This window comes from Macrotis lagotis, chromosome 6, assembly GCF_037893015.1.
Source record: "Macrotis lagotis isolate mMagLag1 chromosome 6, bilby.v1.9.chrom.fasta, whole genome shotgun sequence".
NCBI classification, from domain to species: domain Eukaryota; kingdom Metazoa; phylum Chordata; class Mammalia; order Peramelemorphia; family Peramelidae; genus Macrotis; species Macrotis lagotis.
Window position 1 is genome coordinate 90,702,508 of NC_133663.1, and position 21,025 is coordinate 90,723,532.

Genomic DNA, 21,025 nt, shown 5'->3' on the forward strand with positions numbered 1-21,025 from the left:
TTCAAAGCCACAAAATTTAGGACTCAGTGAAGTTTTGCTCTGAATGCTAGAGCCCTTATGAGAAGAACTAAAAGTTAAATATATTGTTTTCCCACTTCCTCCCCCACCCCAACACACACCAGTGTGCTTGGACATTTGGAATGTGACATGACCATTTTTAAAAGGATAAAAATTCTCTTTCTTGCCTACCCCCCAACATGAAAAAATAAAGTATAATTTCTTTTTTTGAAAGATGGTCAAAAAGAGACTTGAAGGCTAACTCTGTAGGCAAGAGTAATTTACTTCAACACTATCCAGAAACCAGAAGATGCCAGAGCAGGCTAAATGACAGAAATCATGACCCCAGGAGTACAAAGTTCTAGGGTAAAGTAGAGTTGAGAGGTATGTTCAGTTATGTGGTTTAGAAAGGAAGTTGAGAGGCAGGAGATTTAAAACAATTAAGTTGGAATGTGGGTAGTGAAACTGGGATAATGATATTCTGCTTGCACGAGCTGATGACTTTCCGGGTTTCCAGTTGTCTTGAATGGACTATATTAGCCATGCAACTTGCATCCTGTGGTTCAGAAAAAAATCCCTCCCATTTTAGTTTTATTAAAATACACACAAATTGAATTTATACTTGATAGCTATGTGGGGCCTGGGAAGTAGATGACCTCCTGATAGTGAAACCTTGGTAGTTATAGGAGAGGCCAGCAGCATCCACCTGAATTACACAGATATTTACATTCAAGTTTTATTCAAAATGGTAGAAATGAATCAAAGTAGGTTAACAAAAACACATCCATCACGGGCATATCTGTCATGTGGTCAACAGTAGTGGGCCTCAATAGCTGGCAAGCCAGAATCCCAGAAGCACCCCACTGATTTACCATAGATATTTTGGCATGAGCAAAAATCCTGAACAAAGAGTCTTTATTGTCCCCCATTGGGGATGATTGAAACAATTGAATTCCAGTGATTCTGGCTTCCCAAGTTCTGGGGATGAATGCTATTGTTCACAGGCAGGGGAATAACATATACTTTGGTAATGGGGCTGACCTACTTTGATTCATTTCTACCATTCTAAGTAAAACTAATATAGAAAAAGGTATCTTAAAGAAATCACAGCAAAGGAAAAAAAGGAAGGAATTAGATAAATGAGATCTGTGGATAGAACCCACAAAAGAGTAGAATCGGTGGGTGTGGGACAGCCAGCTGGTCTGAGAGCTGGGGAAAGACACAAGGTATTTGTTATGAATTATAGGTGAACATGGAGGATAGATTGACAGCCAGATGCCTGGGACTCCCCTTCTAAATAGGGCCAATTACTGCTCATAGCTCCTCCTCCAGTGTAGTAAGTCTCAGGAAGATAAACTGGCCATAAACTCAGTCAATGTTCCCTGTATCCGAAGAAAGCTCTGAGGAGAGCGCTATATTTGATGGAATAGAGGTGGGGGAAAGAGATGGAGAACTTTAAATATGGAGATGAGCCAGCTAGGTGGTGCAGTAGATAGAGCACCCAACTTGGAGTCAGGAGGACCTTACATTAAATCCAGCATCAGACAGTTGATACTTAGTAGCTGTGTGACCTTAGGCAAGCACTTAAACCCCATTGCTCCACAAAAAACAAAAAATAAATGAATAAACAAACAAACATAAATAAATAAAAATAAATGGAGATAATTCACAGTGGGAAAAACCCATTTTAAAAAAGAAAGAAATTTCCTCAGTCCTACAATAGATTAGCTACTCATCTCCCTGCCTGCCAAAGGTAACTAATGTATATAGGTTGCACCATACAATAAGAGACTGTTTTGCAATAAATCCACCTAGTCCATAAGGATGACATTTATGGCTTATCTTGCTAATTTTTCACCTACTTAGATACTGTCTGACACAGAAAGTTGACATTGTGAAATAGGAGTCCCATCTCCGAGTTCCCGAGGCTTGCTGAGAAAGTGTCTGGCCGCTATTATGTAGATTAATTTGAGTTAGATAAATATTTGTAGCACCAATTTCAGGATATTGAGTCTTCCGTCTGCTCAGCTGTCTGGAAAACACTGAAGTCAATTTGCTTTCATCACAAAACTGCGCAAACCTATATCCCTGGGGTGACTAAATTGCCTTAAATAGAGGTGTTTGTATTGCAGTGACATTTTGAACTAGGTGCATTTACCAAATTCAGGAAAGAAAATCCTACAAAGGGACAGAGACCTGCTAGCAACAAACTGGAATTAATCCTATTTGTTCAGATTGCTAGAGCAATGGGGTAACAAATGACTGGGGCCCTGTATGCCCATCAGTCACCCCCTACACCTGTGGCAAGAGTAAATGGACCTATGGGGGAGATATTTCTTTTAGAGTCATGAACTTGCCTAAAGAAATGATCCCTATTCAGCTTGCTATTCCTCATTCAGAGTCACTAGGCTGGCTCTGGATCACACCTGACAACTCAGAAATGAAGCAAGCAGGATAGTGATCTGTGGGGCAGGGGAGAAGCAGGCAATGTGACTACTTGGAGCAAAATGCTTTCTGAACTCAACAGCAGTTGATCACACCCAAAGATACTTGCATTTTCCACCAGAAACCAAAACCTTTTTTGTCTTTTGGGCAAGTGTCTATTTGACATAACTGTCCACCTTTAATTAAGAGAACAAGGGTGGGTCAGTGGATAGAGCACCAGCCCTGGAGTCATGAAGACCAGAATTCAAATCTGGTTCAGAAACTTAATTACCTAGCTGTGTGACCTTGGGCAATTCACTTAACCCCACTACCCTTGGAAAAAACCGAGAGAGAGAGAGAGAGAGAGAGAGAGAGAGAGAGAGAGAGAGAGAGAGAGAGAGAACATGGGTCCATAAGAAATCAGTTGGGGCAATGGACTCTGTGCCCTAGGGAAGTTGTGTCAACTGTGACAATCCTTGTGGTTTACTGTCCATCAGAGGATTTGAAAAACTTCATTGTAACATATGTGATTACTTCTAGCAAAATTACTATCTATAAAATATAGTGAGTGATTTTCTAACATTTAAAATATATACATTTATAAAAAGTAACATTAAAAAGTGTCCCTCGCTGGAATTTCCCTATATCCTAAAGAGTAACAACTACTCTATCTACCCTTAGTCTTGGCCCCAAATTAAGAGTATTTCAGTCTCACTTTTGGTTACTTGGTTGCCCCATTTGTAAAATGAAAATGAGGTACAGTGGAGTTAGAAGACCTGACATCAATCCTAGCTCTGCCATTTTTTTTTAACCTGTGGTATCTTGAGCCAATCAATTAATATCTTCATACATTAAATGAAGGGATTGGCATCAATGATTCCAGTGGACAAATGTTGAAGTGTGCAATCTATGGTTTTGAAAGAGAGGTAATGGATTGAAGATATAGAAGAAGACATTTTCAGACACTATCAATGTGGGAATTTGTTTTGCTTGACTACAAATTTATTTTCAAGGACTTTATTTTTTATTTCCCATGGGGGAGAGGAAAAGAGGGAGAGCTAGAAAAGAAGGGAGAGGAAAAGAAAGAAAAGGAAAAAAGAAAAAGAAAAAGGAAGGAAGGAAGGAAGGAAGGAAGGAAAAAGAAAGAGAGAAAGAGAGAGAAAGAACAAGAAAGAGGAAGGAAGGAAGGAAGGAAGGAAGGAAGGAAGGAAGGAAGGAAGGAAGGAAGGGAGGGAGGGAGGGAGAGAGGAAGGGAAGGATGGAAGGATGGAAGAAAAGAAAGAAAAGGAGAGAAAGAAAGAGGAAATGAAAGAAAGGAAAAGAAAAAGAAAGGAAAGAAAGGGAGAGAAAAAGAAGAGAAATGAAGAAAAAGAAAGAAGGAAACAGCAATTGAAGATTTTTTTTTACTTGAGAGAAGAGAACAGAAGTTTTCTTATTGGTAAAATGAGGATTATAATAGCAACTACCTCACAGAGTAGTGAGGCTCAAATGAAGTAATATGCAAAGAGTTTTGCAAACTTTCAAGCTACCTAAAGAGAACAGCTTTGAAGGCTGAGTATTTTAAATACTTCAAAAGAAGCAAATTGTCCAAAATAGGGACCTGCAGTTTCTGCACACTCCTCTTTCTCTGTTTTGTTTTGCAAGTGGAAATACCCATTTTATTTGCTGTTTGTTGAATTCAGAATTTTAAAAAAAATAAACAAATGGGGTCTAGATGGTCTCTATATCTAAATCTATGTTCCTACATTTCTAATAATCTCTTCTGGTCTCTATATCTAAATCTATGTTCCTACATTTCTAATAATCTCTCCTACCACTGGCCATCTGCTTATTCTCATTACTTTAGCAGATGGAATATTGAAGTAGGAATTAGTTTTTCATTCTTTGCCTTTTTCCTTCAAGAACCTCAGAGCCTCCCAGTTTATTGAGTCCTATAATTTCTATGCCTGTAAAATGGTAATAATAGCTCACATTTATTTAAGGTCTTAAGATTTGCAAACCCTCACAACAAACCTGAGATAGGTGTTATTATCCACATTTGATACAGGAAGAAACAAGCCTCAGAGGGCAGTAATATGTCCAAGGTCACACAGCTAATACATTGCAAAGGTGAGATTTGAATGCAGGTATTCCTGATTCCAAGTCCAATTCTCATATGGACTATACTACTTAATTTCTATAAATTCTATTGTTTACTGATTTGTTAACTGTGCTTCTAGGCTTCCCTCAAAATCAGCTTGATTGCTTCCTTATTCCAAAGTTTGCAGTCATCTGGGAGATGCACGGAGTGGACAACGAAGATGAATTGGCATTAAGGGCTAGAACTAGGAAGAAGACAAAATAGGACAAGAGAAAGGAGGTGAGCAAATGTTTATGAATTGCAGAGTTCTAACTAAGACAGAGCTTACTGGTGCTTGAGTCAGAGCTGACAATATCTTCTGGCAGCAAGAATAATTATAAAGTAGAAAGCTCCCCAGGTGACTCATTTCTTAACCTTGGCTGCCTTCTTCTAAATGAGGATCCTCTTTCCAGTCTCCACCTCTCTCCATGGAGCATTGGCATCCAGAGATAGAAGGAGGGTGTGTTTCTGTATTCCCACTTTTTCCTCCCCAATCTGAATTCAATTACTTGAAAATCTGTGACATTTATCCTGGGGCCATTTTGGGAAGCTTGCTTCAGAAAAGGAAAATTCTAGTTACAACTCTAATAGTGAAATAACTCTCTCAGACCAGTCTCCCAAACTCTTCCTCGTGCCTTTATTACTTCTCTGATATCAAGGGGGCCAATAATACTGCTCTTTCCATAGGCACAAATTCCATGGAGAATGGCCAGGGAAAAGGGGCTGGGGAAAGGAGAGGAAGTTTTCAAGTGCAGCTCTCTAACTGGCCCCCCTCTACATCCAGCTCTGGGCCTTGGGGCCTTCCAGCCCTCAGACCCTCCCGGGCTTCTTCAGCTCCTTGTTCTTAGAAGGCATGAAGGCATACAGCTCTTCCACCAGCATCTCCATCCTCGCGGTGACTTCCGTCACTGTATCGATGACCAGTTTCTGCTGCAGCTTCAGCTTATTGTTCTCCCACAAGGCTTTGTTCTCCTCTTGGAAGGCCCGATGCTCATCTCTCAGCAGCTGGAGAGCCCGGTTCTCCTCGTGGAGGACCCGGTTCTCCTCTCTCAGGGTGTGCAGGCTCTGGTTCTCTTCCCTCAGGGCTTGCAAGGCTTGGTTCATTTCTCGAAGGAGCTGTAGAGACTGGGCCTCTTCCTGGAGGCCTGGCACAGTCTTGATGTCCTCCAGAGGGATGGATAAGTTGTTGACCAACTCCCGGAGGGCTCGAAGGGCCTTACTGTCCTCGTGGGGGCTCGGGGGTTCTTTGGGTTCTTCACATGGAGGGATGGTACTCTCCCCCGACTGCATTGAAGCATTGTGGACCTCATCTTGAGGAGGTGGGGGGCCCTTAGTTTCCTCCTGGGGATGTGCCTTTTGCTCTGGATGGGGCCAACTGGCCTTTCTCTGATCCAAAAGTAGCTGGAGCGCCCTATTCTCCTCTCTGAGAAACTGCAGGGTAGCGCTTTCCTTCCTGTGCACTTGCAATGCTGTGCTATTGTCATTTTTCAGGACCTGGAGAGCCGTGTTGTTCTTTTGCATCAGAACCGAGGATGCAGCTCCAGCCGCTCTCCCCAGCTCACCTTTGTTCTCTTCCCTATTCTCCTCCCAGAAGGCCTGGAGAATTTTGTTCTCCTTCCTCAAGACTTTGTTCTCCTCCCGAAGGGATTTGTTCTCCTCCCGAAGGGACTTATTCTCCTCTTGCAGGAGGTATTCCTTAGCCAGCCTCTTGTGATGTAGCTTATGATGGAGAGAGGAGGTAGGGGAGAAGTGAGGGGATTGCAAGCGGCAATTCTCGTTCACCCATCTCCCGTCTTGGAAGACGAACATCTCATCACTCAGATGAACACGGGGGACATTGTAGTCCAACTCCAATCCTGCCTGTGATGGGGGATGCTCCATGGCATCACAGGTGGGGGCAGAAGATAATCGGTTCTCTGAAGATGAGTGTTGACTTGAAGTTCTTAGGTTTGGTCTTGGCAGGGAGGCCTGAACTGGGTCCCTTGGAATGGAGTACAAATTTTGGATCTGGACAAAAGGCTCAACTGAGCCCTGCTGTAGAAGAGAATAAGGGGGACATATAAAGTATGGGTGAGGAAATATGACCCACCCAGAACCAACTGACAGGATCCTCAGATAGAGGAGAGGCACTATATGAAGAAGTGAAAAAATGCTAGACTAAGACTTTGGAGATTTGGGACTTTCACCTCAGGCTCTGACACTTTGAATTGTAGAATGTAGCTCTGGAAGGGTCCTTTTGAGGTTATTTAAGCAATCTGCTCCATTTTGTAGATGAGGAAACTGGATGCAAATACTTAGTCCTCCCCAGTGCTTCCTCCTCCTCATCCTTAACAGGCAACAGAAGCACTTCAAACTAAATGCAGGATGTCTTATGGAGCAGGAACAGAGCCTTGGCCAGGTTACCTTTTGCATCGCATTCCTTTTGGTATGTAGTATGGTGCTGGGGATTTGAAGTTACTACATAGTATGACTCTATTTTTACTTCCCAGACATAAATCCATTACTACATTCCCTTCTCTTGTTTTTCATGTTCTAGCAAATGGAACTCTTCACCTTTTCCTCTCTCATCCTTCCCTTTCCCACTATCATGCTGCCTATTGAAATCCTCTTCAAGGCCTGACTCAGATGCTAACATCTTCATAAGAACTTCCTTAATTTCCCCAGCTAAAGGTGTCCCCTCTCTCCTTGAATAGTTAATGACTTTGTTTTACTTCTATGCTCTAAAAAAATCCAATTCTAATTTGTATTATAATTATTAATGATTATGGTTCACCACTATCACTCCTACTCCATTTTTGTGAGCTCCTTGAAGGGAGGGGATTACTTACCATAATGCTTTATTCATAGTAAGGAGTAAATAAATACTTCAATAGAAAGTAAGCTTTTTGAGGGTAAGGACTGCTTACAAGTTTTGTCTTTACATCTCCAGTGCCCTGCATGTTCTTTGCATGCACTAAGTCATTAATACTTTTTGAAAAGAATAGAATTGAATTCAGGCAACCAATAAGCACTGGGTGCACATCTGCTCTATATCAGAGATTGAGATGAATCCTGAGGTTACAGTTCCTGTCCTCAAGGAACTCACATTCTCCTTTAGAAAACAGTATTAACACATACATATACATAATACAATGTATTACATATAAAAATGAAGTCAAACAGGTCTATGGTGTATGTCAAGATCTCTTTAGTTGGAAGCACCCACCTTGGAAACTCCAATGCCTGCTTCTGTATTTCACAACCATAACTCTTAAGTGAGAGTAACCCCTATCCATTTGTTGAATGGCTAGATTTGCCTCTTTGTCTTTCTCTGTGGAACTTTTTGTGTCTCTTTCTCTGTGTTTCTGTCTCCCTTTACCGCTCTCCTCTCTCCCCCTCTCCCCCTCACCCTCTCTCCCCTCCCTCTCCCCTCTCCCCTTCCTCCTCTTCCTCTCTCTCTCCCTCTCCCTTCCCCTCCCTTCCCCTCCCCTCCCCTCCCCTCCCCTTCTCTCTCTCTCTCTCTCTCTCTCTCTCTCTCTCTCTCTCTCTCTCTCTTTTGGTCTTATTCGTTGACAGCATGAACACAGGCTAACCTTCTTTCTTTCTTTTAGACCCTGTGGCTCCAAGAAATGGATTGGAGATTTTGGTTTGTTTTCATTTGTACTTTTCAAATCTAGATGCAGGGAATGGAGGTCCCCAGGATCATGAGGGCAAGTCATGGTAACCTCAAAGAAATATAATATCTACAATCTATGTAAGACTGTTGTGAAAGTACATAGAATTCATCATGCCCAGAGGGGCAGCATTTACAATTGATCAGAAAAGACTTTCTGCGGAGGCTGCTGCTTGATCTTTAGTTTTGAAAGAAGGCAGGGATTTTCAAGGTATAGATGAAGGGAATGTGTGTGTGTGTGTGTGTGTGTGTGTGTGTGTGTGTGTGTGTGTGTGTGTGACAAACAGATATAGACACAGAGACACAGAGAAACAGAGAGAGACAGAGAGAACACAGAGAGACAGAGAGACAGAGAGAGACAGAGACAGAGACAGAGACAGAGACAGAGACAGAGACAGAGACAGAGAGTGAGCACATTCCTAGCATGGGGGATAGAAATCGAAAAGTCACAGAGATGGGAGATGGAATGCCAAAGTAGGCCAAGTATGACTGGATTGCAGGCTGCAGGAAAGGGAGTACAATGTGAGAAGGCAAGAAATATAGAAAGGTTCCAGTTTGTAAAGAGCTTTAAAGCCAAACATGAGTTTATATTTGATCCTAAAGATAATAAGAAGATGTTGGTATTTATTGATTGGGGAAGGGGGTGGTCAATATAGATCAACACTTTGGGGAAAAAATCATTATAGCAGATGGAGGATGGTTTGAGAGGAGAAGAGAGTTTTGGCAGAGAACCCAATTGCAAAGGTATTGATATAATTCCTGTGAGAAGTGATGAGACAGAACTAGCAAATGGCTGTACGAATGGGAGAAAGAAGATGGATGTGAAAACTACTGTGGACCAAAAAATGGTAATATCTCCATCTGATTGGATATAAGGGATATGTGAAAATTAGGAGTCAAAATTAAGACTAAAGTTTGGATCCTTTTCCACTAGAGAAATTCAGAAGCAAACTTTAAAGAAAAGCAAATGAATTCTCTTTTGGAAATGTTGAGTTTAAGATGCCTAAGACTCTCTAATTCAAAACTAGAACTCAGAAGACTAGAGCTTAATGTGTAGATCTGGGTTGCATAGAGATAGTCATTGAATCTATGGAAGTTAATAAGATCATTTCTCTAGATAGTATAGAGTAAAAAGGGAAAGCCCAGGGTAGAGTTTGGAAGACAACCAGAGAGTGGATTTGACATAAATGAAGACTGAGTGATTAAACAGGTAGGAGGCATGAAAACTCCAGAGGAGTGAGAGAATTAAGGGGAAAAGACAGTCATCGGTATCAAAGATTGCAGAGAGGTCAAGAAATATGAGAATTGAGAAGAAAAAATGTGATTTGGCAATTATAACTTTGGAGAGTTGATTCACTTGAATGGTGAGGTCAAAAGACAAAGTTTAGAAGAGAGTGATGATGGAGAGAAAATGGAGGACAGAATGTAGACAGATTTTCCAAATGCTGAGAAGAGAGGAAAGATAAAGAAAGAAAGCTATTTGGGGAAAAGGAGAACCAGTTCCTGGTAAATTCCAGAAAATAAGAGGAGAAATAGAATTAGTGCTTTGCTATTTATGGTGCAGGAGCTCCAGAGAACACTGCAGAAAGAGCAGATGGATCTGGGATAGGACATCATGGATGATTGAGGTACATAGAAATGAGGCAACTGACAGATGGGATTAGGGAGAGGAATTTATTCTTGAACCAAGTCAGGGGTTTGGTATCACTGGATATATAAGAAAATAAAAAGGATAAGAATGCTATAACCACTGGAGCATGAGATCAGGCATAATATCAGTGAGATCTCTGATGAAAACTGATGATTAGAAGGTTCAAACCAGTTCTCTGGTTTCTACACAGTCCTCAATTATTCAAACTATGGATTGCTATGTCCTAAGAGACATCTACAAATCCACTTCACATTAGATGTTGATGTGTTCTGTTAGTTCAATGGCCCTTCCACTGGTAGGTGGGGTAGGGGAGAATTCTCAGGTGAGAAGGCAATATTGATGTGTTTCCTAGTCTTGCCTCAGAGAAGCTCTGAACAGAGTTCTGGCAGCTAAGTTGTGGTTCTTAGGTTTTGGAAGCCTAAGGATGAGGCAAGAAGAGATCAATCACAAGAAATAGTTGATCTCATTGACAGAAGGGTGTATATATGATCCTAAAGGTAATTAGAAAGTCAATGGAGTTTATTAAGAAAGGGAGTAACATGGTTAGCCATATACATTATGAAAAATACTTTGACAATTGCCTTAAAGATAACTTTGGAGCAGAAGTAATCTGAGGCAGGGAGAAGGTTATTGCAATAATCTAGGCCAGAGGTAATAAGGGGAGAATTCCCTTATTGGGAATTGTTGGTCCTGCATCTAATAATCTGGAAGACAAGTCACTTTCTTCCTCTGAAGGTTCTTAAAAATAGGAATTATGTATGAGATAAAACAATTTTGGCTCTCTCCACAGTCAAAGACATCAAGGGGGTGGCTAGGTGGTGCAGTGGATAAAGCACCGGCCCTGGAGTCAGGAGTACTTGGGTTCAAATCCGGTCTCAGACACTTAATAATTACCTAGCTGTGTGGCCTTGGGCAAGCCACTTAACCCTGTTTGCCTTGCAAAAAAAAAAAAAAGACATCAAGAAACCCAAGGAGGTAACATCCTAGTGAACAGTGGAGAATGCTAATTCCTAAACCACAACACACTTCCTTCTTCACCAATGAACCCAGTGGCAGAGTTGTACCAGTTAACTCACTGCTTGCACCAGAACTCAATTCCATCCCACTGCTCATCTCTATACTGCAGAAAGTCAAGTCAGAAGCTCATTTTGATTGGGGTGGCTATATGGCAATATTTGGTGCTGTACCAATCTTCATTGAGAGAACTAAAGAATAGCAAGAATTGGAGTAAAATGCCAGTGGGGGTGGCAGCCCGCTAAACTTGAGGGAAAGAGCTCTGGTATCTAGCCAGGACCAATTATGTACCCACAAAAGTCACTTAGATCAAAGACTGATGAAATATGAATTCTTTAGCAAGGGAGAAAGCTCAGATAGTGCTGAGATTCACACCCCCCCCCGATACTGCCATCAAAGGGGAAGGAGTCAGAAAGTGAGTGATGGGGAGAAATTACTAATGATCTCATGGAGAAGAAAGAAAATTCATTTAAAGACCTTGAACTTAAACTGATAAACTTACAGGGAAGATAGGAATAAGAAAAGAATATGACCCCCAGATAGGCTCAATGAGTTAAAAAATCTATGAAAAAAATATTTTAAGGTGAAAGGGAAAAAAAAGGAGGAAGGGTAGAAGTAAGCAAGGGGGAAAAAGAAAGAAAGGATTCAATCATTTATTAAAAATCCTTTTATGTAATAGTTACTATGCTTAGACTTTTATAAATATCAATTCATTTTATCATTTCACCACAACCCTGTGAGGTAGGTACTGTTATTGTTCTTATTTTATAGTTGATGAAACTGAGACAGTTACAAGTTAAGTGACTTACCCAGGGTCACACAGTTTCTAAATATCTTGAGATGACAGTTGAGTTCAAGGTCTATCCTGACTCTTGACTTAGTGCATTAGCCATAGTACCTACCACATACCATATTCTTTCTTGAAAGAAAATGAATCCACACCTAATGAGGTAAAGGGCACTGGATTCAAAAGAGAGGATGTCACCAAAGAAGAATGTTCCTAAATGTTTTTTTTAATTTTCTTTATTTAACTTTTTTTTTTGCAAGGCAAACGGGGTTAAGTGGCTTGCCCAAGGCCACACAGCTAGGTAACTATTAAGTGTCTGAGACTGGATTTGAACCCAGGTACTCCTGACTCCAGGGCCAGTGCTTTATCCACTGCACCACCTAGCCGCCCCCCTAAATATTTTTTAAAAGAAATAATTGTGAAAGCAGTATTCATGGTCTTTAGAGTTGATTTGGTGAACACAAGACAAAAAAAAATGTGAATTGATGGTGACAAGCCTTAGAAAAGAAAGAGTAGAAAGAATCACTTGATTGTATTGCACCTACACAAAAGTAAAGCATAGCTTGAAGAAGAAAAGCATAGAGTAGTATAATGTTAAAAGAAAACATGATCTCCATACAAGCAAAAACAATGATCAAGAAAGCAGGGTGCATAGATACAAAAAAGACTCTAAGTCTCATGAATATAAACCTGAACGTCACAATGCAAGAAATGAGAAAACTGCCCAGAACTTCTGAACAAAGAAAACAGTGCCAATGAATAAAATCCCCAAATTACCTCAAGGAAATAAAATAATAATGATAATGATATATAATGTTTAATATTTAACAAAAATTTTAAAACCCTTTATGTTGCAGTGATTAAATTGAACAAAAGAAATAATTTTGTAAACAACTAGGAGAAAGAAATGAAGAAAAGGAAATTTGAATGACACAAGAGCAGTCCTTACTGACCAGAAACTGCTGGAAAGAATGGATTAAGGACTTCCTAAGAGCAAAGCCACTCAAGATAAAAATCTGAGGTGGCATTTCTTGAGCCTATTGTTAATGCAAAAAATATGGATATTCTATAAAAAGAGATATTTGAGTATCCTTACAAAGAAAACCAGATCTGAGTAGATAATTTGCTTTGCAAAGACCCGGACAGCAAAAATACAAAAAAAGGAAAAGAAACACAAAAGCCAAGGAAGATGCAAAAAACCAAAATTAATTACCCCAGAAAAAAGAATAAAACAACACAAAAGAAAGACATATGAGGTTAACAAGAATAAAACAGGAACAAAACAACAACAGAGAGATGATTAAGAAATTTCTTTCTAAAGTATATGGAGACCACCAGAGTGAAAAGTAGAAGTCAAATAGAAGTAATGGAAGAGGAACAAGCCTAAAGCCTCAGACTAACTTCACACAACACACTATCTTACAAGTGAATCAGTGTTTATAGAAGAACTAAATTACAGAATGGGAGGGTACATAAAAGGAAAGAGAAGAACAAAGAAAAGAATGTGATGTAACCTAATCAAGTCAAAATAAAGAAGGGAAAATAACTCCTGTATTCTCTCATAAAGAAGAAAATTGATAGGAGACTAGGTAAGGAATCAGAGTTGAATGGAAAAATGGAGGAAAAGAATTGGAGAAATCTTGTTTCAGGGATGGGAAGGAGTCCCACTTAAAAATACTACCACAGGAGAGTAAAAATATTCTATCAGAGGACCATGGATCTGATATAATTTTCAGTGATTTGGTACTTGGTGAGACCTCAAAAACCTGTTTCAGGAGAAGGGGAATCAGAGCTTCTGGGAACAATTGACAGCCAAAAGAGTTGGAGAGAATTGATTTAAAAAGGATATTTCATGATATATGTATGGGGGAAATGCTTATGGAAAAGGCTAGTAATGAAGTGCACAATCAGGGACATGGAAAAATTCCTAATATGGAGTAATATTTCTATCCTTTATATCTGATTGAGTCATTCATTTGAGTTCAACTCATTCTGACCTCATTTAGCAAAGATGCTGGAGTGGTTTGCTATTCCCTTTTGCAGCTTATTTTATAGATGAGGAAACTGAGGAAAACAAGGTTTAGTGACTTGCTCAGGGTCACACAGCTAGTAAGTGTCTGAAGTCAGATTTGAACTCATGAAGATGAGTCTTCTTAACTCTAGGTGTGGCACTCTATCCACTGCACCACTTCCCTGCCTCATCCTTCTATATCAGAAATGTCTCTGGACCCAACCCACTGACCTGAACCAATTAAAATATAATTGGCAAATATTTAAGAAGATAAATAAAAATATAATAGAATTGATTTTCTAAATCAATATATGATTCCCATTTCTATTTGGCTTTGATACTTCTAGTCTATATCACTTACAAGAATTGATTTTTCTAAGACTGAAGGCACAAGAAGAAAAGGCAACCATAGACCAAAAGTATTCTGAAAGGAGAACTCAAAGCAGGTATCTTAGAAGCTTTAATTCTACATAGAGTGCAGGAATAAAGAAGGTAGCTCATAGGTCATTCAGAACACTGGACCGTGAGTGAACCCCTCTGGAAGAACAGGAGCAGTGCTAGCTAAGTATGTTGGATCAGCTGAACATTGTTCAAAATAACTAATTGAGTAGAATAAGCATTGGATTGGTGGTCAGAAGACTTGGCTTTTAATAGCTACTAATAATTGTAGTTGTTCAGTGACCCCATTTGGGTTTTTTTTGTTTTTGGCAAATATATTGGAGTTGTTTATCATTTCCTTCAGCAGCTCATTTTACAGATGAGGAAACTGAGGCAAGCAGGGCTAAGTAATTTGCCCAGGCACATAGCTATTAATTGTCTGAGGTCACATTTGAACTCAGAATATGTCTTCCTGAGTACAAACCCAGCCTTCAATCTACTTTACCATCTAACTGCAAATAATAATAATAATAATAATAATAGTCAACATTTATATAGTTCTTTTAAGGTCTGCAAATTGGTTTTATATATGGAGAACTATCTCCTCCAATCCTTACAACAACCCTCTGAACCCAGTGTCATAGTGGATAAAGTGTTGAAGTTGTAATCAGGAAGCCGAATTCAAATCCTGCCTCAGACACTTAATGACTTGTGTGTCTTGGGGAAAGTCACTTGACCTCTTTCTGACTTAGTTTCATTAAAGTCCTTCGTAAATTTTATAGAGTTATATGAATACCAGTTATTATTACTATTTTATAGCTAATAAAAACTGCATCTAAAAGACATTAAATGACTTGCCCAAAATCAGAATGTCCTAGGACTGTCAGTCAATGTCCCAGGACTCTAAATCTGGTATGCTTCATTCACCATTTAGGTAAATCATTTAATATCTCTGAATAGCCAATTTTTCATCTTTCTTTAAAACAGAGATATCTGTCCTTTAGTCACTGCCAAGATTGTGACGAGGAAAGACCTTTATAAACTGTATAGTCCTACAGAAATGGGAATTATTCTTAGGAGAAGAAGAAACCCAAGTTAAGAGAAGTGGATTTAAAAGACAATAGGATTTGTGAATGTATTTAAAAGAGTGGAGCAGGTGGAATAGAATGGGGAGAGGAGAAGAGAATTTTATAATACATTTAAATAAGGAGATGATAATTATTGTTAATTTATACCTAGGATATTTCATCTAGATATATTGAAATGCTTTCTATCAATTCCTTGCTTCTAATGCTGCTTTCACAATTTTAAAGAGAGAAAAGATGTGAAATGAGTCATTATCTATAATTATATATAATACAAATTTATTTACACATATTTATATATATTTATATGTGTATATATTATCCCAAAAATCTTAGTGTTGTTTTACTGTGTTTTGTGTGTGTGTGTGTGTGTGTGTGTGTGTGTGTGCTTCATGGTATATAAAGTTTTCTAGGATAGTTTAGAAATAAAGGTGCTAGATAAATAGAAAGCATTGTAGTATGCCATTAACTTTGCAATAAAAGTACGTCATTAACTTTGCAATGACAGGCTTAATCTTCCAAAGAGCAAGGGTAAAAAAAGGGTATTCTGCAATCAGCATCTTATTTACTCCAAATAAACTTGGCGTTCATGCTTTTCGAGTTTCACAGTCTCGGAGATGCACACTAGGTTTTATAGTCATAAGAATATGTCATCACATTGAAACTCAGGGTCAACTTCCCGAAAAGAATTTTCTTTAAAGGTGCAAAGGGTTAGACTGACCAAAGCAAATGGGTAGCAAATCCAGATGAGCTTCATTTATCCTTGCCCCAGCAATAGTTACCCCCAAATCAGATACACTGGAGTCAATCCTTTCCATGTATAGTATTTTGCCTATCACAATGGCAAAATGTTTTGGAAGCCTGAACCAGACCTGTCCCAGGGAAATCTAGGTGGAGGGATTAGCATGAGCTCCAGGAAGATGTATAAAGATCATGTGTTTTGGAGTATGACCATGACAAGTCATGGGGGAGTTCCACAAAAATAGTTAATTGCTAGATATATATGAGGATGGTAAAGGCATTAAATAATTGTGACTTCCAGTCTCTTTTCTAGTCCCTAAGAGTAAGAGATTAATTCTACAGGCTAAGAAGTCATATGAAGAAGTAGAGAAAAAGAGCCTCCTTGGAGTCAGGAAGACCTCTGACACATACTTAGTGATCCAAGGCAAGTCATTTAATCCATCAGTGTAGCAAACAAATCTCTAAAATCCTAAAATACAGTTTAGTTGTAAAGTTGAAGGAATTTCCTCACTAATGAGCTCAGGGACACAGATGGAAGCCAAGAGTCTAGACTTAAACCAAAAAAGAGATTACTGATGATAGTTTAATTTATTCAATCACTTTGTTGCTTAAAATTCAAAAACAAAAAAAAATGTTGGTGTTCAAATTGATTCCTAACTTTCCTATTCACAGTGGAATACCAAATAAATTTGACTTATATAGAGAAAAAACCAGTAGACCATGATTAGGAAGTCTTGAATTCTAGTTCCACATTATCTGTGTGACCTTAGGCAAGTCACTTAATTCTGGTTAGTGAGTCAACAAGCATTAATTAAGCCCCTTCTGTGTGCCAGTACTGTGTTAAGTTTGAGAATATAAAAGACAATTCCTGCTCATAATGAAATGAGGGACACAACAAGTCAGTAACTCTGGAAAAACAAGAAACATGGGGTAACATGAGTAACAAAGAGACAATCAACAAAAAGAAAGACAATGGAACTAAAGAGATTGGGAAAGACCACCTGTTAATGGAATTTTAGCTAAGACTTGGAGAAAGTCAGAGAAGCTAGAAGGGAGAGATAAGGAGAGAAAGCAATGAGTGACAGCCAGTGAAAATATCCAGTGTTGGGAGATGTGTTGGGAGATGGAGTGTTTTATATGAGCAACAGCATAGGAGCCAAGTACATCAAGGGGGATATAATTTTTTTTTTAAAAAAAAAGGTTGTGGATAGAGATGGAGGGACTAGAAAATAAGTACTTTAAATGTCAGAGGATTTAATATTTGATTCTGGAGGTGATAAGGAGCCAATGGGGTTTTCAGTTCCCCCTATCAAATAAGAGAAATGGATAATAACCAGGTGATCTGTCTATATAAAAGTGTAGTTTTATCCAAGTAAGGGATGTGGACACACTCTAAGAGGAAGAGATAGAAATGACTGAAGGATTTTTGAGAAGTCTTTAAAAAGGGGGAAGAAAGAGTGTGTTTTCCAGCTCTAATTTTCTAGACTTCTAAGATTTTTATAGACAACATTCAAAATAGCAAATGTTTTTGTTATTTCTATACCAACCTGGAACATCCTGCAGCCACAGTCCTGTGGTTCTAAGCTCAGTTAGCCTTATCTCTGCATATAAGTTTCACTCATTTGGGGACCCTCTGATATGGCTAACTCCCCAAGGAGTTAGCTGTTTCATTATACTGTTCCTTTCTCATCTATGAGCTCCATGGATATCAAGCAGTGATACAGGCTGATTTATGGCGATAGCCCCCTTTCTTTCTCAATTAAGATACCAAATTTTTTTAGCTTATCTACTTTTCCATTGTGCTTCATTTTAATCCCTTCTCTTTCTCCTAACCCAAGATAAATCAGAATAGTGAGTGATTAAGTCATCCCTGGTTTACTTTCTAACATCCCCTAGGTACTTTGACTTTAGGTAAGTAATCAATCAATCAACAAATATTTATTAAGCACTTACTATATGTTTAATTTGATAAATTTTGAGACACTGATGACAAGACAAATTAAAATTCCTGTCCTTCAAGGAATTTACATTCTATTGGGAATAATTGTTTTTGGGGGGAGGTAGATACAGAAAATGGGGGGAAGAATAAGGAATGGATTGATACTTTTGAAAAGCCATAGGAATTAGGCAAATCTTTTTTTTCCCTCAGGGCTTCAATTTCCCTCACCTATAAAAGAGATTCAGCTCCAAATCCTATGATGAATCAATAGAATGAGTGAGTGAATGAGTGAGTGAGTGAGTGAGGTGAGGCAATGAAAAAACATTTATTAATACTTTGTTCAAAGCACTGAGCTAAACAAATAGAAAAAAGCAGAATAAGTCCCTTCTTTCAAGGAGCTTATATCCTATTGGAAGACAGCACATGGGAGTTTCCAGCTACAAATCTCATGGTGTTTAGGATTCAATTGCAAAGTAGATAGTAATGCAGCTTTCTTTAAGTCATTTCTACTAATAATCATACATGTTTCTGTAGTTTGAACCTCTTGATAGCCCCAAGGACTTTTGTGGCTGGAATTTATTTTTCTTATCTGAGTAGCTACAGCTGCTGAGGAGACAAGGGACAGACTTAAGCTCTTATAAAGTAGGTGTCGGTTTACATCTCCAAAGGAGTTTCTTCCTGAAATGTTAGATGGTTGGGCAGAGTTGAAAGCAAACTAGAGGTTCCTGCTAATCCTGAATATCTTGGATTTTTATCTGAAGTTACTGTTGGTGGTGGCAATGAAAGTGAACCTCTTCTTCACAATGATTACTCCCCTCAACAAATGACTGTGAAAACCCATTATAAATAAGGTCCAGCCAGAGGAACCTGATGGGGCAAGTATGGACTGGGAAGTTTTTCTGAGTTCCAACAGCTTTGGAATGCTCCAGGCAGCAAATTCCAGAGGGGGGAAAAACTGGACAGTTCCATCAAGCCTCAGGGAAGATAAGCATGCCTATACTTCTCTGATCCCTCTAAATGGGGAATAGAAACCAGGCAAGAAGGCAACAGTAGGTCCATATATCCTATTGACTTTGAAAATTTGAAGCAATCAGATAAAAACTGTTCCTGATAATCTTGAATAGTTCAGTAAACACTGTATCCAGAGGTTATGGGTAAGCCAGGGATCTGAGTTCACTTTATGTATAGCAGACATTGGAAGAAGGGAGAGCCAGCAATACCAATCAGTGACCCATTATCCCATCTCCAAAATTCCCAATTCATGAAGTAAAGGTGGAAGGAAGTTTATACATATAGGGTCACCCAGGACAGTTAACTAGAGGAAGACAGTGAATCCATAGACATTATATCAAAGTCTCAGATAAACATATAACTTGGTTAAAATTTCTATTAGGATTCCTGGAAGACATTTAAAAAAAGATTACAAAATATTTAAATTAAATGAGAGATTTAAAGAAAATAATTAGAAAGAAAAGCTACTATATACAGGATGTACAAAATCTCCTAGAAAAAGACAGTCTGAAAAAATCAGAATGTACCAAAGAAATAAATATTCTATGTGACAGTAAGAAAAATTGAATGAAATCAAAGGACTGAAAAAAAAACAGGTCAAAAAGAAATAATCTAAGAATCATCAGATTACCTGAAAACCATAACCAAAAAATAGGCCTGGAAACTGTATTTAAGAATTCATAAATGAACACTCTTTATATGTTTTAGAATCAGAAGTTAAAGTAAAAAACAAAAATAAATCAAAAAACCTGATGAATACATTGGCTACCTCCTAAAAGAAGCCCTAAAATAAAAAGTCTCAGGAACATCATAGCCAAAATCCAAAATTTTCAAGTTAAAGGAAAAAACACAAACATAAAAAATATAAGTTCCAAGGAACTGTAATCAGGATCTCATATGCTTTACAAGCTACCACTATAAAAGAGAAGAGAGATTGGAACATGAAATTTCAAAAGACAAATGAGAAAGACATGATCGAGTATAACTTACCTGGCAAAATTGAGCATTAATACTTACAGGGAAATGGCATTTAATTTCTAGGCATTAATGATGAAAAGAACAGAACGGAATAGAAACTTTGAAATGCTAACATATAAATCAAGAAAAACACAGGGAAATACTTTGGAACAATTAGAAGAACTATACACTGAGAAAGTGCTTACATTTTAACATAGAGAGAAAGAAACAAACAATCCCTCAAAAACCTAATGTCTTCAAGAGACATCAAAGGAATTAAGTGAGATAAACAGGGAATAATTTTGTTGTTCTTTGATGAAATTAAATGAAGAAAAATAAAGGAGGAAATTATGGCCAAAGAAAGAAAGGAGTTATTATTTTAAGTAATTCTGGAACTTATTATTTTAAGTAATTCTGAATGAAAAATAAAACTAATACAAACTTGGAGGAAGGAATCAGGAAAGTTTAAATTACATGAGTTTTATTTTCATAGAATATTACAAATATACACAAAAGCACACATACACACAAAAAGTAATTTAGTATAGAAGAACACTAAACTCAACAGAAAGTAGGCAAGAACAGGGAAGAAGAGAAAGAAAAGGTAGGATAAGGCTAGACAAATTCCAACTTTGGAAGGTGAATCATGAAGTAAGGATTAAAAAGAAAGAATAAAAATCTGTGATAGAAGTGTGATCAAGGAGAAGAGAAGGAGGTCAGCAGAGTAGACATCACCACCAATTAATGTGATACATATTCTCACAACTTTCTTCTTTGTAAAAAGGGAGTTTCAAGACAAGAATAGAAGAATATGATATTTTATAAAGAAATTAAATATACAAAATTAACTGTCATATCCAAAACATTAGTGGAATGAACTCATCAACAAACTGGAAGAAGATTGCAGGATATATTGGAATGCAAGATTCAGCAATGTAGTTTATAAGAAATATGTTTAAAACATGAACATTCAGACTTAAACTAAAGGGTCAGAGAAGAACTAATTATGTTTCAACTGAAGTTAGAAAAGGAAAAACAACAATACTCATTTCAATTAAAGTAACAAAAATAAATATGATTGAGAGAGAATTAGGAATATGGTGCTTAGAGGTACCATAGACATTAAAATGATATCAGTGTTTAATATGTAAGCACCAAATGACATAGCATCTAAATCAACTTGGGATCTCTGAACCTTTTTTAAAATATATGCTTATTTCAAATAAAATTGGTTTCCTTTTCAATATTACATATTTTAT

General features: G+C 38.1%; 1 protein-coding gene across 7 annotated transcripts in view; it reads right to left on the minus strand.

Moving 5' to 3' along the window:
* Window positions 1-5,160: 5,160 nt before the first annotated feature.
* The window catches only part of CBY2 (chibby family member 2), a 32,274-nt gene continuing 16,409 nt past the window's right edge, over window positions 5,161-21,025 (minus strand). For all 7 annotated transcript variants that reach the window (XM_074192589.1, XM_074192591.1, XM_074192593.1 and 4 more), the window contains one exon: window positions 5,161-6,574. In XM_074192589.1, the coding sequence (XP_074048690.1) occupies window positions 5,351-6,574 (1,224 nt within the window). In that variant the 3' untranslated portion in view covers window positions 5,161-5,350. The remainder of the gene's footprint in view (window positions 6,575-21,025) is intronic.